The sequence below is a fragment of the Lissotriton vulgaris genome, chromosome 1_1, assembly GCF_964263255.1.
Source record: "Lissotriton vulgaris chromosome 1_1, aLisVul1.2, whole genome shotgun sequence".
In the NCBI taxonomy this organism is placed as follows: domain Eukaryota; kingdom Metazoa; phylum Chordata; class Amphibia; order Caudata; family Salamandridae; genus Lissotriton; species Lissotriton vulgaris.
This window is the reverse complement of record NC_141685.1, coordinates 669,345,599-669,359,871: the sequence shown is the minus strand read 5'-3', so window position 1 is coordinate 669,359,871 and position 14,273 is coordinate 669,345,599. Positions and strand designations below refer to the sequence as shown.

General features: G+C 42.0%; 1 protein-coding gene across 4 annotated transcripts in view; it reads left to right on the top strand.

The window, feature by feature from the left end:
* Positions 1 to 14,273, top strand: part of LOC147747627 (putative oxidoreductase ZK1290.5) — a 775,562-nt gene that overhangs the window by 394,856 nt on the left and 366,433 nt on the right. For all 4 annotated transcript variants that reach the window (XM_086954359.1, XM_086954367.1, XM_086954345.1 and 1 more), the window contains exon 3: positions 7,657 to 7,758. In XM_086954359.1, coding sequence (XP_086810485.1) covers positions 7,657 to 7,758 — 102 coding nt within the window. The remainder of the gene's footprint in view (positions 1 to 7,656; positions 7,759 to 14,273) is intronic.

Below are 14,273 nucleotides of genomic sequence, written 5' to 3'. Positions count from 1 at the left end.
CTACTGGCATTGATGCAAAATTTAGGATATATTCAAATATGAATATATATATATATATATATATATATATATATATATATATATATATATATATAGGCACGTCGGTTACTTTCTTCTAGCGTTAGTGTTCAATGGTAAAAGGGCCAACAATGATAATTCAAATAAATAGAAAACTGACTGCCTGTCGTAAAGGCCATGCCTCTTTGTCAAGATGGCTAAATCTCTTGGCTCTAGGCTGTGTCTTCCTGTCCGAGTGGACATTTTCACTTATGTTGAAGCCAGCGTCTCCTTAGCGTGGTGTCTGTATCTCCGTTTCCTATTACCCATGTCTCCCTGCCTCGTTTATTGTGTCCATGTCCCTCCCTATATGTGTGTCCCAATATTCCAGTGCCACTTTCGCCCTGTCCTGTACTCCTGATAACCACGTCTCTCCCCTTGTTTGGGGCTCATTGTCGCCCATATGTAATCCTCTGTCGCCCATTTCTAACGCAATGACAGTCCTAAGAAGGAGCATTGATTCTGGCAGTACACTGTGGGACTAACGTCTTGTCAGCGCCTGTGTGTTTACATAGAGTGGCTTGTGCTACCTGAATGCACTCAGAATTAGTGAGTGGGGGGGGGTCATGACGGCACCAAGCCGTCATGAGCACACACCGCCTGTGACTCATGACAGCGTGGAGCCGTCATAAGTACCGGCGCGCCGCGCTCACCCCTACCCACCCCCGCGCCACAGCAGAATTTGCCAGAGAATCAAGAAGGGCCTTGACTCATTACTCAGGATGGCTGAGTCCAACTAATAGTATTAAACAAAACAAGAGCCAACACTGGAATGTCAAATTTGAAGACTAGTCAATTTAAGGCGAAAGCTGCTTTGATTGAAGCAAAAACAACCTATAATCTTTTAACCACAGACAAGTTTATTCTATATTGTTAATCATACTTTTTTTCTTTTTGAGCACACTATTCGTCGTGCATGGAAAATACAAAATACAAAATACAATAGGTATTATATACAAAATATACAAACAGATAGATATACAGTTTCAGACACACTTGGCCATACATTCATACACCATGCATTCACAACAACCAAAAATAGAAAAACAATGAGTCCGAGCATCGGTCAATCAGTTCAATGGAGAATATTTCATTTCATGTTTTGACAATTCTGTTATAGTTGTAATTGTCACAGTCTATTTTGTTAAACCAAATAAATCAAACAACTGTTCCAACGTAAAATTGGTGACCAGATGCGGGACAGAAAGCTGGTCGACGCGTTTCGAACCCCTTTCAGTTAAGTGGGGGTTCTCCTCAGGACCGGAATGGTTCTGAAACAATAAGAAAGGGTGGCTTAAGCAAATTCATTCAGGGTTTCGATGAATAGAAAAAGGGGGGGGGGGATCAACTCCCTGTGTTCAACAGCCGCTCCCTACCTTAATCCAATAGTATTAAGAACTCAAACAATGGCAGGCAGGTGAAAATCCAAAGTGGAATAGTATTTCCCAATAGGCGTGATCAAAGCCGCTGTGTGAGGGAAAACAATACAAAAGACTACATTTACTACAGTGTCTAACCTTTCGCAATGATTCATTCAGCTCGTGTGCGCTGCAGGAAAGGGGTATGGGACATGAAGACTTACCCGTTAGTGAACAGCTTCGTGCTCGCTGTTCCGTCAGCTGGTGATTGTGCGCCCGCTCCTTTGCTGCAAGGCGGAGCGAAAAAGGGGTTGTTAGGTGGCTGGCGTTGTGAACGCGGGCAAGTTGAATCAAATGAATGCGAGGCAACATACCGATGCGGGAGCGGAGCGTGTCCTTCGGTGGTGTCCGTGGTTCACACTGCTCGTGTCGTCGAGTGGGAATGGTGCCTCGGTGCTTCCTGGTTGGAAATGGAGGTCAAGGGTTGCTGGGACTTGTAGTCCATGTGCGCAGTTTTGCTGGAGAGCGAACCAAAAGCTGGTGTGGACTAGCTCAAGGATTGGGCTTATAAATTTCAGAAATTTCGTTTAGTCCCCGCACAGCGGTGTTGAATTTCATTATAAGCATAGCTTCACGTTGGGACAATTTAGCTTCAGTGTCACCACCCCTGGGGTCCTTTTCAATTTTAGACAGAACTGTCCATCGCAAATCAATGTTTTCGTGCTTGCATTTGGTCCAATGGTTGACTAATGGGGCATTTTCCACCCCCCTTCGGATGCGCGATTTGTGTTGCGTAATCCTATTTCTGATTTCCTGTGTCGTTTTCCCAATGTAGACTAGAGGGCAAGGGCAAATGATTGCATATACAACATTTTTAGATTCACAATTCGTAAAGGTGTCGTGTTTCCAATGTATATTGTCGAATGTAAAAACTGAGTCCTCAATGGTCTCGTCACAACAAGTGCATGTCCCGCACTTGTGGTGTCCTTTAGGTGGAGGTAATCCAAAGAGGCTGTGTAATGTGGGAGCCCTGGTGATTGGTAATGCTGCCCTGACGACATAGTTGGCCACACTTTTATCCTTTTTGTAAGCAAAAAGTGGTGGTGCTGTGAAATCCTCATGCAGGTTTTTTAATAAATGCCAGTTCGACAAGATCAGCTTCTTATGTAAGTTTGCAGCTGGACCGAAGGTGGTGACACAAACCATCCTTTTGACATCTGGTTTGACTCTTTTTTCCAACAACGTCTCTCGAGGGGTCCACCATGCTCGTTTGAGGGAATTTTTTATTAGTTTTTTGGGTACCCTCTCTGGATGAGTCGATTTTTCAATTGTTCAGCATGTATAAAGTATTCTTCTTTGCTAGAACAATTTCTGTGAATTCTCAAAAATTGCCCGTAGGGCAAGTTCTGTCTTAAACTGCGAGGGTGATTGCTGGTAAAATGCAGCGCTTTGTTCCTATCGGAAGGTTTCCGGAATAATGTTGTACTCAAACCTCCCTCCGAAGGTTCCACTTTAACGTCCAAGAAGTTGATAGATTCATTTGAAGCTGAAACTGAAAATTGGATGTCATTCGTTCTCGAGTTCAGCCAACATACGAATTGATCCAAGTCATCATGTCCTCCTGTCCAGACCATGAATATGTCGTCAATGTATTGCATGTAGTGTGTAATGCTGCCGCCAAAAGGATTGGTTTGATAAATGAATTTCTCCTCAAATAGCCCCATGAACATTATAGCTAGCTCCGGGGCAAAGGAGCAGCCCATCGCCACCCCTTTTACTTGATAAAAAAATTCAGTATCAAATGTGAAAAAGTTCTTTTGCAATGCAAACCGTGCAAGGTCAAGTATAAACTTGGTCGGAACTCTTACTGGTCTTTCCCTTTTATCCAAGAACACAGTTAAGGTTTCCAATGCTTGTTCTTGGGGTATCTGGGTGTATAGGGACACCACATCCAGTGTAACTAGGAGTTGTCTGTTCTGATCAAATTTGATGGTGGAAATGCGGTTTAAGAAAGCAGTGGTATCTTGGAGATGAGCCGGGATGGTCTGAATGAAGGGTTTCAAGAAATGATCGATATACTTGGCTATAGGTTCAAACAGAGATTCGCACCCTGAAATAATTGGTCGTCCTGGAGGTTTTTTTTCGTCCTTGTGCAATTTGGGGAGCACATAGAAAACAGGCGTTCTAGGGTTTTTATTTTGTAGGAATGCTAACTCCTTTGGTCCTATTAGACCTTCATCAAAACCTTTTTGGATGATATCAAATAATTGATTCTTTAATTCTAATGTGGGGTCCTTTCCGATGCGTCTATAGCAGTTCTGGTCATTGAGCTGATGATGTACTTCTAATTTATATTTGTTAATGTCCCATAGGACCACAGCTCCGCCCTTATCGGCCTGTTTAACAACTATGGTGTTGTCATTCTTCATTGATATTAGTGCATCTTTTTCTGCTTTGGAAAGGTTAAACTTCACAAATGACTTCTTCTTTTCAATTGACGAAATACCTGATAACACAGTGGTTTCGAATGTTGAGACTTCCTTCGGGATTTTGGGTCCTTTAGGACAAAACGTGGACTTTCTCTTAAGACCTGTGGTTTCCTCATGGGTGTTCTCGATAGCATCTTGAAAAAAGGTTTTTAAACGAATTTTTCGACAGAAGTCCAATGTCTCAAGTTTCATTCTTGTAAAATCCGTAGGTCTGGATGGTACAAAATTGAGCCCTTTGGTTAGGATAGATGTTTCTGCTGGTGAGAGCGTCCTATCGGATAGATTGTAAATTGGTGAGAGTTCTAGTTGTTGTAGGATTTCTGGCGCGTCCTCATTTGCCATGGTTGTGTGTACCGGGCTCGGCCTCTGGGTTTCGATTGACCCCGTCCTAAAAAAGGCTGCTGATTTTGGGCTTGTTGTTGGAACTGATTTGGTCGACTTCCTGCCCTATTTTGATTTGGTCGATTGCTATTGTCTGGTTCACTTCCAGAGGAAGATGTTGTGTCCGAGAAAGTTAGAAATTTTCGACGTGATCGTCCTTGGTTATCCTGTAGGTAGCGTCGTGAATCAGAGTGTGTGAAAAAATCCTTATTAAGGTATGGATAGATTGATTCTAATGAAAAGTTTTTTTTGTCCACTTCAAACTTATTGTTTTTTTGAGTCACCGTAAAGTCCTTAAATTCAAGTATTTCTTTGTCAATTTTCTCCAGAAGAGTTTTAGAATCAGTGATCAATTGGTTGGTCTCAATTTCCTTTGTTAAAGTTTCGATCTCCTCTAGTTCCTTAAGAGATATCCTGTGCGCAGTCTCTATGGTGAGGACCATAGACTGTGACAATTACAACTATAACAGAATTGTCAAAACATGAAATGAAATATTCTCCATTGAACTGATTGACCGATGCTCGGACTCATTGTTTTTCTATTTTTGGTTGTTGTGAATGCATGGTGTATGAATGTATGGCCAAGTGTGTCTGAAACTGTATATCTATCTGTTTGTATATTTTGTATATAATACCTATTGTATTTTGTATTTTGTATTTTCCATGCACGACGAATAGTGTGCTCAAAAAGAAAAAAAGTATGATTAACAATATAGAATAAACTTGTCTGTGGTTAAAAGATTATAGGTTGTTTTTGCTTCAATCAAAGCAGCTTTCGCCTTAAATTGACTAGTCTTCAAATTTGACACAGCAGAATTTGCGGCGCAGGAAAGGGGTTAAAACTGAATGCCAATATGAGGACGCTGCTACTTTTAGGCAGGGACAAGGAACCCTAGGTCAGGCACTCATACCATTCCTGTACCAAAGGCAAAACCCTTGGAAGTAATTCTGAATGAAGAGTTATCAATTAAACCGCAGATAAACTGTAGTGCTAGTTATTGTACCCTTTGCATGCTCAGTAGTCACGGAATTTGCTTAAGCGTAGTTCCGCAGAGTAACAACAAATCTCAATGATATTCCGTGGAGTTCTGCCAACAGGCGGAAATGGACACGGCACACTGCTCGCGCTGTTATTTAGCGCTGGGAGGATGTTCCACTCTGAAATATCAGCGCAAATGGCACCACGCGGCGTGCCAGAGGGTGCAGCTCCTCGAGTTGATTTTGCTGCTGCTCTAGTAGAATTTCTACTTGAGCAGCAGACAGCCTTCTGACCACGACCACCCGTGTTGGAAGAATCTTGCCGGATGTCCTGCCAATGACCAAAACCCACCCTAGGGTATGCCAAATCTCGCTCATGCTCGGCAACTTACTGTTTTGGCATGCAAACAAGAAATAATTCTGTCACGCGACGATTGGAGGAATTTGGGCAGAACTCTACATGGGAAGAGTAATGCAGAGTCACCAAAATTCCACCAACTCTGCTGGCGGAACAGAATATTTCACCCACCCCTGATTCTCAGATATGCTCTGCTTGTATAGTCCTGAAAAAAAGTTGAACGCCACCATTTACTCTGCCCACGTTTCCGCTAAACTGGACTTAATGCAACAGCCTCTATTTAGGCCTTACTGGGGTTACCTATCAGAAGCCCCAAAGGGTGAAAATGCAGCAGTTCGCCTCCTATATCACTTCAAAAGGTGGATTCATGTTTGAGGTACCCGCAGACAGCTTTACTGGCTTGCGCTGGAGCAACATGGTTAGTTCAAAACCACATGAACCTATACATAACATCTTACTACCATCCTGATCAGTTTTGTCTTGCATCACTGTTCCATCTCAAGCACTTAATTCGTAAGTCTTGAGCCTCCTGAAAATTCCTGCAATAAATAAGTCCCGCATGGGAAGCTGCTTCTTTAGATTTCCCTTCTACTTGAAACAGATCCCGTGGTTGTTAGCCTACAGGAAAGCCTTTTTGTCCCATTAATTGTGTTCTGCTCTTCAGTCTCTTTCCTGTTAATGAAGGTATTTTATTGCCAAAAACCCTTCTGATGCTAGTGCACTTTACAAATGCCAAACCAAATCAAATAATTGAACAGAAAACCCTGACATCCTGGGAGAGGTCAATCGGGAGATGATCCTAATAGGGCCAGGGAGGCTCATTGTGCTGAGTGGTCCAGTGAACAAGTGGTGTTTAGGCATATGATGACCATCACTCTCTCCGACTACAATACCAGAGAGTTTTCAACAGCAGCCACCTTCTATGCCAGCAAACCACTGTGGAAAATGCAACAGCCAGTATTAACCTGTAATGGAGTACTCTGGCAGTTGTAGAAGGGTTCTGTGAGGCACCCAGACCACCCCCAGCAGAGAATGAGGAAGCAGGGCATATGGGCATTAGACTGGCACAGCTATAGCAAGGTTGTCTTAACGCAGTTCTTGCCTCACTGCACCTTATGGCCATACAATTTGGCTGTAACTTTGGTGTCATCTTGCTTGACAGCTTTAGCAGCGTGACTGTTTCAACCACTACTCCCGGTCCCATGCTCTGCATCAGGGGTATTTCTTGCTATAAAAAAATATAAAGATTCAGAAAAGTTTGATGCCTTAATGGCTGAATGTATGCATCTGGTTGTGGTTATAGCTAAATAATTTTCAGTATGTCTGTATCAACTGCAACTAATAAATCAATATTTGCCGTAGATCTGTGGGGTTAACTTTTAAACCTGTGGGTGCTGCTTTGTATGCGGGTATTGACTGCCAGAACGGTCAAGCAGGTGTATGCTGTTTGGTGAGAATGGGCGCGTCACCCAAGGACAATGTATTGAGCATGTAACAAGTTTTTGCCAAATTTCTACATAAGAAACTGTCAAGCACTCCTGGTGGTGCAGATCAAAGACGCTTGCACTATTATATTTCTGAGATATACTGCACTTATCGCACCTATTTCACAATATTTCTAATTTGCAATGTTGATAAGATTGATAATAATTGTTTTAAAAATGGATAACATTGTTTAAATAGACTCCATGGGACACATGCCCAAGGCACATCTGGAATAATGTCATACAAATGTATAATCTGGTATGACCAGGATGTGGACATTTCTATGTGCCGAACAAGTGTATGTAAAAACTTAGAAACAAAGACAATATGTGACATATACAGTTCTTGCCTGGGAAATGTATATTGCTTTAGATGCACAATGCGTGTAGAATTTTCAAAGGTCTGACTTCACTTAAGCAGAGCTAGCAATGTTTCTATTTTTCCCTATGGATTTTGCAAGGAGTATAAAAAGGGGGAAAAAACAAAGAGATCCTTGATTTTTGGTGCACCAATTTCTGTTTTTTTTAATTGGGTTTGTTTGCTATTTTAGATCTGTATTTAATGCACTGGCCTGATGCACAAATTCCTGGGAAAAGCAGTCGTGAAGCAAGAGCGGAGACCTGGCGAGCTATGGAAGAACTCTATGACAAAGGTATGCCCTTTTTTGTGTTTACAGAATGATCACACCTATATAAAAATCTAAATTGTATCATGATCACGGCTCAGAACGGTCTGTAATAAGACTGGAGTGGTGTGGAGTTGCTTAAGGTTTACATCTGCTCGAGTTTTACTGTCAAAGGTTCAGCGTGGCATTCTGCGGACATACCCAAGTACAAAACGTATTATTTTCGTGTAGTTTATCATGGTGTGAGATCAAACATTACAGCAGGACATGATGCATCAATTACTGAGCTGCGGATCTTTGAACAGGCATACCCGGGTTTAAATCCTGGCCTTGGCCCTTCTGATCCTGCCAAATCCCTTTATCTCCTTGTGCCTTAATCCAGCCCTCGAGCATGTTGTCCTTTTGTGCGATAATCTACTGTGAAAAGGTTCAAAAGCCAAGTCCATCCTTGTTGGATGGGGAAGAAAATAATGCCGGCAGAGCTATTTTGGCAGCTTTTATTTTTAAAAAACAACTATATTATACTTGGGTTAGCATCCCTTATACTGATTTAATATTAATGAGAATTTTCTAGTTGGCCAAATTTTAATAAAAAAATGTCTCTTTTCCAGTCACCCCCTACAATTTAATAAATAATAAAATTAAATGGTGCTGACCGCTACACTAAGAATACCACGTATGAAAGCGCAGTGAACTACTGCATCCACTGCAGGGCTGTGTGTTTGACCCATGGACATAGGTTTAAATCCTGGCCCATCCATCCAACCTTTCATGCTCCTGAGGACTCAGGCGCGTTGACCTAAAAGGACTTTGCCCCACCCCACCCCTGTACTTTAGCATTCCTCATCCTTTTAAAGGAGAAACAATGATTGCTCATTAACACTGTAAAGACCAAGGCATCACCTGCCCTTGAAAGGATCTCTGCCCTGCTCCCAACCTGGCTGTTAACCTCAGACCTTCCAAGTAAAGAGGGCTCAGATGACAAGGTATAAGCAGGGCAACTGGAATTATGCGGCAGGAGAATGCCAACCTTGTCGCTTTCGTGTCATAGTAGCGCATAGCTATTTAAAAAAAGGATTGTAGGGCCAAAAATTGTAAAAAGATTCATCATCCTTTGGAATATTATTTTAAATGATAGAAAATACCACAGCAAAAAAAAAAAGAGTACTCATCATCTGGACCATGATCTCTGTTCTACCCTGATAGGTACAATAGAGGCGCATCACTATTAATAAACTAAGACGTCATTTCTAAATACATGAATAATAATGTTATATATCATGTTACACTTTAACCTCTAGCGCATATGCACATAGGCAAACCAGAACCATGATTTGAATTCGGTTTACACGCTAGACAGTATGGAGAAAACAGCATATTGCCTATGGGAAAATATCACAAGCATATAAGTGTTCACAAGAGGTGGTGAAGGTGAATTTTTGGAGCATTTTCAATGCACAGATGTAGCTGTTCCACCATGCACCCAGCTGTGGATAGGCGATAGGCACACAGAGTCACAAGCACAGAAGTGCCCACTTTTCCAAAGTGGTGTTTCCCCTGTAGTAATGTTGAATCCACTCGCACCACCCAAGAGGATTAGCCATTACTAACTCATCGATATCAAACACTATACTGCCACTCTTCTGCACATAGGAAATACAGCTCAATTGCCTGTCCACTGACCCCTCATGTCAATCCAATGCGAGAAGCAGGCCCTACCATACTGAACACACCATCCAGTGCCATTCACTAGCAGAGCATGTAGTGCAAACGTGCACATGCCCTACATCTTCCTGACAGTGCACCCTTTCCCCAGGGAATGCTCTGATATAGCGAGAGACATGCAGAACCTTGGCAAGTAGCTTTTTAAATGCCAAACCGAGTAACAGTAATCTGTACACACAGCCCTCTTCATGGCAAATCTGTGGCACGTTTGAAGAACTACCTCCGTGGGTGGCACATGCCCTAGCAATATGTCTTACACCTAGACAAGGGGCTCATAGCTAGCTCAATTCAGCCAATCATATATATACTAATCATCAGTATGTATATGACAAGCACAGCGCTTTGGCACTGAATGGCGATGTCAAAAGCGCTCAAAGTCCTATGTCTAGCACATAGATCAGTGGGAAACCGGGTGGGAAAGCACCCTAGAAAGAACCATTTCCAACCTGAGGCAGAAACTGCATTGTACAAACAGTGAGCTGATTTCATCAGGACCGGCCCTATCCCTATAGTTGTTTGCTCAGCTCAACATCATCAGGTTTTTACACACTGTGAGGCAGCTGCATATTTCTTGGAGGTGATGTGAACTGAGAAGGCATTGGTGTAAAATAAATGTCTACGTGTTAAACCTGCCATCCTCGGTGTGGTATTCCCCCAAACTTTTTGCCTTCACCCTTTGTGTTGCCTGAACTCAGTTTTGTTGGCATTAGACTCTGAGCACTTTACCACTGCTAACCAGTACTAAAGGGCTTGTGCCCTCTCCCTCAAACATGATAACATTTGGACTACATTGAATTAGCACATTTAATTTACTCTAGTAAATTACCTACCTATACAGAGAGCCTGTAAATTAAATGCTACTAGTGGGCCTGCAGAACTCCTTGCGCCCCCCCCCATTAACGTAGCATTTTGACACATATCTCGGGCCTAGCACTGCGGCCTTTGTGGACAGTTTTAAACTACCATATTGACCTGGCAAAATAGACGTTTTGCCAGACTTAAACCTTGCTTTTTAATACTTATAAGTTACCCCTAGGTTAGGCCATGAAGGCTCATAGGTCAGGGTGCATGATATTTAAAAAGTAGGCCAAGTGTACTTCAGTTTTACATATCCTGGCAGTGAACAACACCTAAAGTCGTTTTTCACTGTTGTAAGGCTTATCTCTCCCATTGATTAACATTCGGTTACCTTATTACATTTATTAAACCCTAACTTTAGTTTGCAAAAAGAACAATTGATTGACGGGATACTGAAGAATGTCAAACATTCACCCCCAGTACAGAGATCTGGGCCTAAATCCATCATTCTTTTGCTCTCCATGCCATTTCAGGTCCGTCCCAGCCAAATGCTAATTATTCTTGACCCTACTCTTGCATTTGTCATTTGGGGTGACAAATGCAAAAAGATCAATTGATGGATGGAGATCTGGGCATAAATCTGTTGATTTGTTTCCTCCCCTTGCCACCCCTGTTTGGACCTAGCCATATGCAAATCAGTCTTGACCATGTTCACCATGGGAATAGTCCAGCCCGAGCTGCAATAAAATAGATAAAACACAGTTATCAACTTCAGACATAAGGGTGGTGAGGTACAGTGATATGGAATAGGAGACTAAATAGGAGAGCCAAATAGTGCTAGAGGAAGACTAGAAAGGTATCAAGGTATCAAGGTTTGAAAGAGAGCAGCAGTGGTTGAAAATGTATAATGTAATGTACAAGTATTGGCATGTCCGATGATACATACAGAAAAAAACGATATGGCTGACATGAATTGCCATGTTTGGTAGAAGAAAGACCTGCCCTTGTATCAGCAAAAGCCAAGCAACTACCGTTAGGCTGAGAGGGCTTTAGCCTCCCCCGTTGGGTTCGCTGACCTGGGCTGGCGGGGCTGGAGCTGCTGGCCTGAACTTCAGCCACAACAACATAGTATTCCTGTGGGGACAGTTGCAGCCCTGACAGTCCTCTGTGTGTCTTTTTTGCTTTATACAATCTCTGCTGCCTTCCTGTCTCAGGAAATAAACCTGCATGTTATTGTCGCGGTTGCCTAACTGGGGGTATAACAGACTACTAAAATGGCCAATGCACTGGGGCATGCATGCACGGTGACAGGCCGGAGAGATCATAGCGCAGCCACCCCCGAGCGGTAACGCTTCGCTTTTCCAGTTTCTGGAGTTTGGGGCTTACCTTCCAGGTCTTCTCAGCACTTCTGGGGCGTCTGGAGCACTGTCCAGCTTCGTTGGGGTGTTCGTCTTCTTCGATCTCCTCTTTCGGTGTTCCTGTTTATCCTCCTGCTGATAACCGTCCTCTCCGGTTACCTGCTGTCCTGAAAGAAAACCTTCTGATTAGTGCACATTATAGACAACTTTATATCATTAGTAATATGGACCATTATTGGGCCAACTGCAGACATCTACACACAACCTGCATAAATGTTGAATTCCAGTAGGGGTGTCTCAGACAAAATTCAAAGTAAAGAAAATATTAACTTTTAATTTTAGAATGAATGGACTTTAGTTGTCTCTGTCTTAAGATGTGTTGTTACTTATTTGTATAGCGTTGTAAGCTCATAAGATCACCTTATAGCACAAAGGGAATGGGAAAGAGGAAACATAGGCAAGGCAGAGTGTATGAGAAAGGAGGCTGTGTTGGAAGCCGTTATTGTCCATGATATTGGTATCTCACTGGATAGGCAGCAGTGATTTATAGGTAAACCAGCCTTAGGCATCTTAGAACAGGTAGAGAGCGCAGAAAGGGAGATACAGTTAGTCGAGGGGGAGGGAAGGAGTTTCTGGGTTGACAGAGAGAAGAATCAAATAGTGACAGTGCTTTGTACATCATGGTACATTATTAATTCATGCTTAGGTAGGTCTGAGTGTGCCTCAGCCGCTCTGCTATATCTAAAGGATGACTTTGCATGTGCCTCCTCCTAATAGTAACCTTTCACTGTGTATCCATCTCTGAAGATGGAGTTTTGGAGGAATAACTGAGATCCTGGGAGGCAGAAAGGACATAAAGGTTAGAGATTAGGTCTCTTTACAATGTTTAGGGAGTGGGAGCGAATGGGTTAGTTAAAGAGGAGGAGCAGTGCTCCTTAGTGATGTTTATCAAAACTGCTTTCTTAAATGTTCTGACTTAACACGCATCACTGCTGTTAGAAGCCAGCCTGCTATTGTTCTACAAATACATTTTTATGCTTTTACTGAACATTACCCCAAGACGTCATATTTCATGATCCTTTTACAAGGATTCCAATTAAACGTATGCACACACCATCTATAAACAATTACGTTAATTTACACAGATGTTAGATTTTAAGTTGTAGCATTTTTTCTCCATGAACTGTTGCTTCATATTTCTTGAAAGTATTTTATTCAAAACTCTCCTGATAATGATATCATGTATTACATACATGCATACATGCTTAGGTATTGATTATGTGCTGCCATGGAATTCAAATGACTAAAATAGCAAAGTGGAAGTGACATGAAACCCTCTTTCGCTACAAATGGCAATTCACAGTTGACCCCTTCACCCACCTTGAGTTCCTCAGCAGGCTCTTATTGACTCTTCAGAGTCTAGCTGTAAGATAAGGAGTTTGAGCTGAAGAACTTTTGAACAAGGGTTTATTTATTTATTGTTAAAGTTCTGACCGTACCACTATAATAATGGACCCCAAAACCAGCAGGACGGTGCCATGCTAGGAAATGACCTAACAAAGTTTGCCGGCTGATATCCTAGTTGAGTCTAATTTGGGTGTGAGGCGCCATTGATAATCACCCTTTATGCTCACTTTCTACGCTCCAGGTGCTGCCTGTTAAAGCCGAAATCTTTTCAAATGATAAATGCATTTCCGTCAATGGTGCTAGCCCAGTTTATCAAAACTATGCATACTTGATGGTAGTTGGAACTCAGGATTACCAGGCGCTACTACTGAATATAGATTCACTATTTTCTGAGTTACTGTGCCTGGGCATAAGTCATCCTTCCAAGGGAGAGCAAGAGAGTGGTTGCTTCTAATAGGCTTGTATTGTAACATAAAGGTATTGTGTGCTGAGAAATGCGCTAAGAACAGACCAGTGACAAAACAGATGCAGTTAAACTGCATCATTTGCTGCAAATTTCGAAAAATCTCATTTGTGAAAGTATGCCTAAATATCTGGTATTTGTTAAGAACAATTCGACTGGCCCAGTGCGTTTTTTAATGCACTATTTGCCATTTATTATTCCTGAAATTCAACATCCTACTCGGTTTACTGACACAATGTTTATTTAAATGTAGCATTCACCTTTCATTCTGCTAAAATTCCTAGATAGAGAATCCTTAAATCCCACTAACGGATATTAAATTGAAACCAATGTTATTGACCTAGTAGGCTATAAAGATGCACCGGTGGCCACATATTGTCCAGAAAAATGCTCCCCAAATTATTTGGCATACAACACCAGTAAAGAGAGCACCTACAAGACATTTCGACCCATGTTGTGCATATGCCCTGCCCCCATTGTTCAAAGTGTTAGCCCCCCCCCCCCAAGTTTGAAGCTAGTTGCACCCTTGGCAAGGGTAGATGTGGTGTAAAATTTGTCTTTTCCTTCTGTTGTTTTTTTCCCCCTTGTATTTATTTGTCAGTGCCAATAACATTTTGAACCGAAAATATGTACCAAAGAACAGTAATGATATATAGTATATTGATATACAGTTGGCATCGTTACCATAGATGAAATCAAAGTTGTAGATTACATTAGACATCTTGGCTCTGGGTGTGTAGATCGATATAGGAGTTTGATATGAAGGATGATGAACAATGAGGGAAATGGTA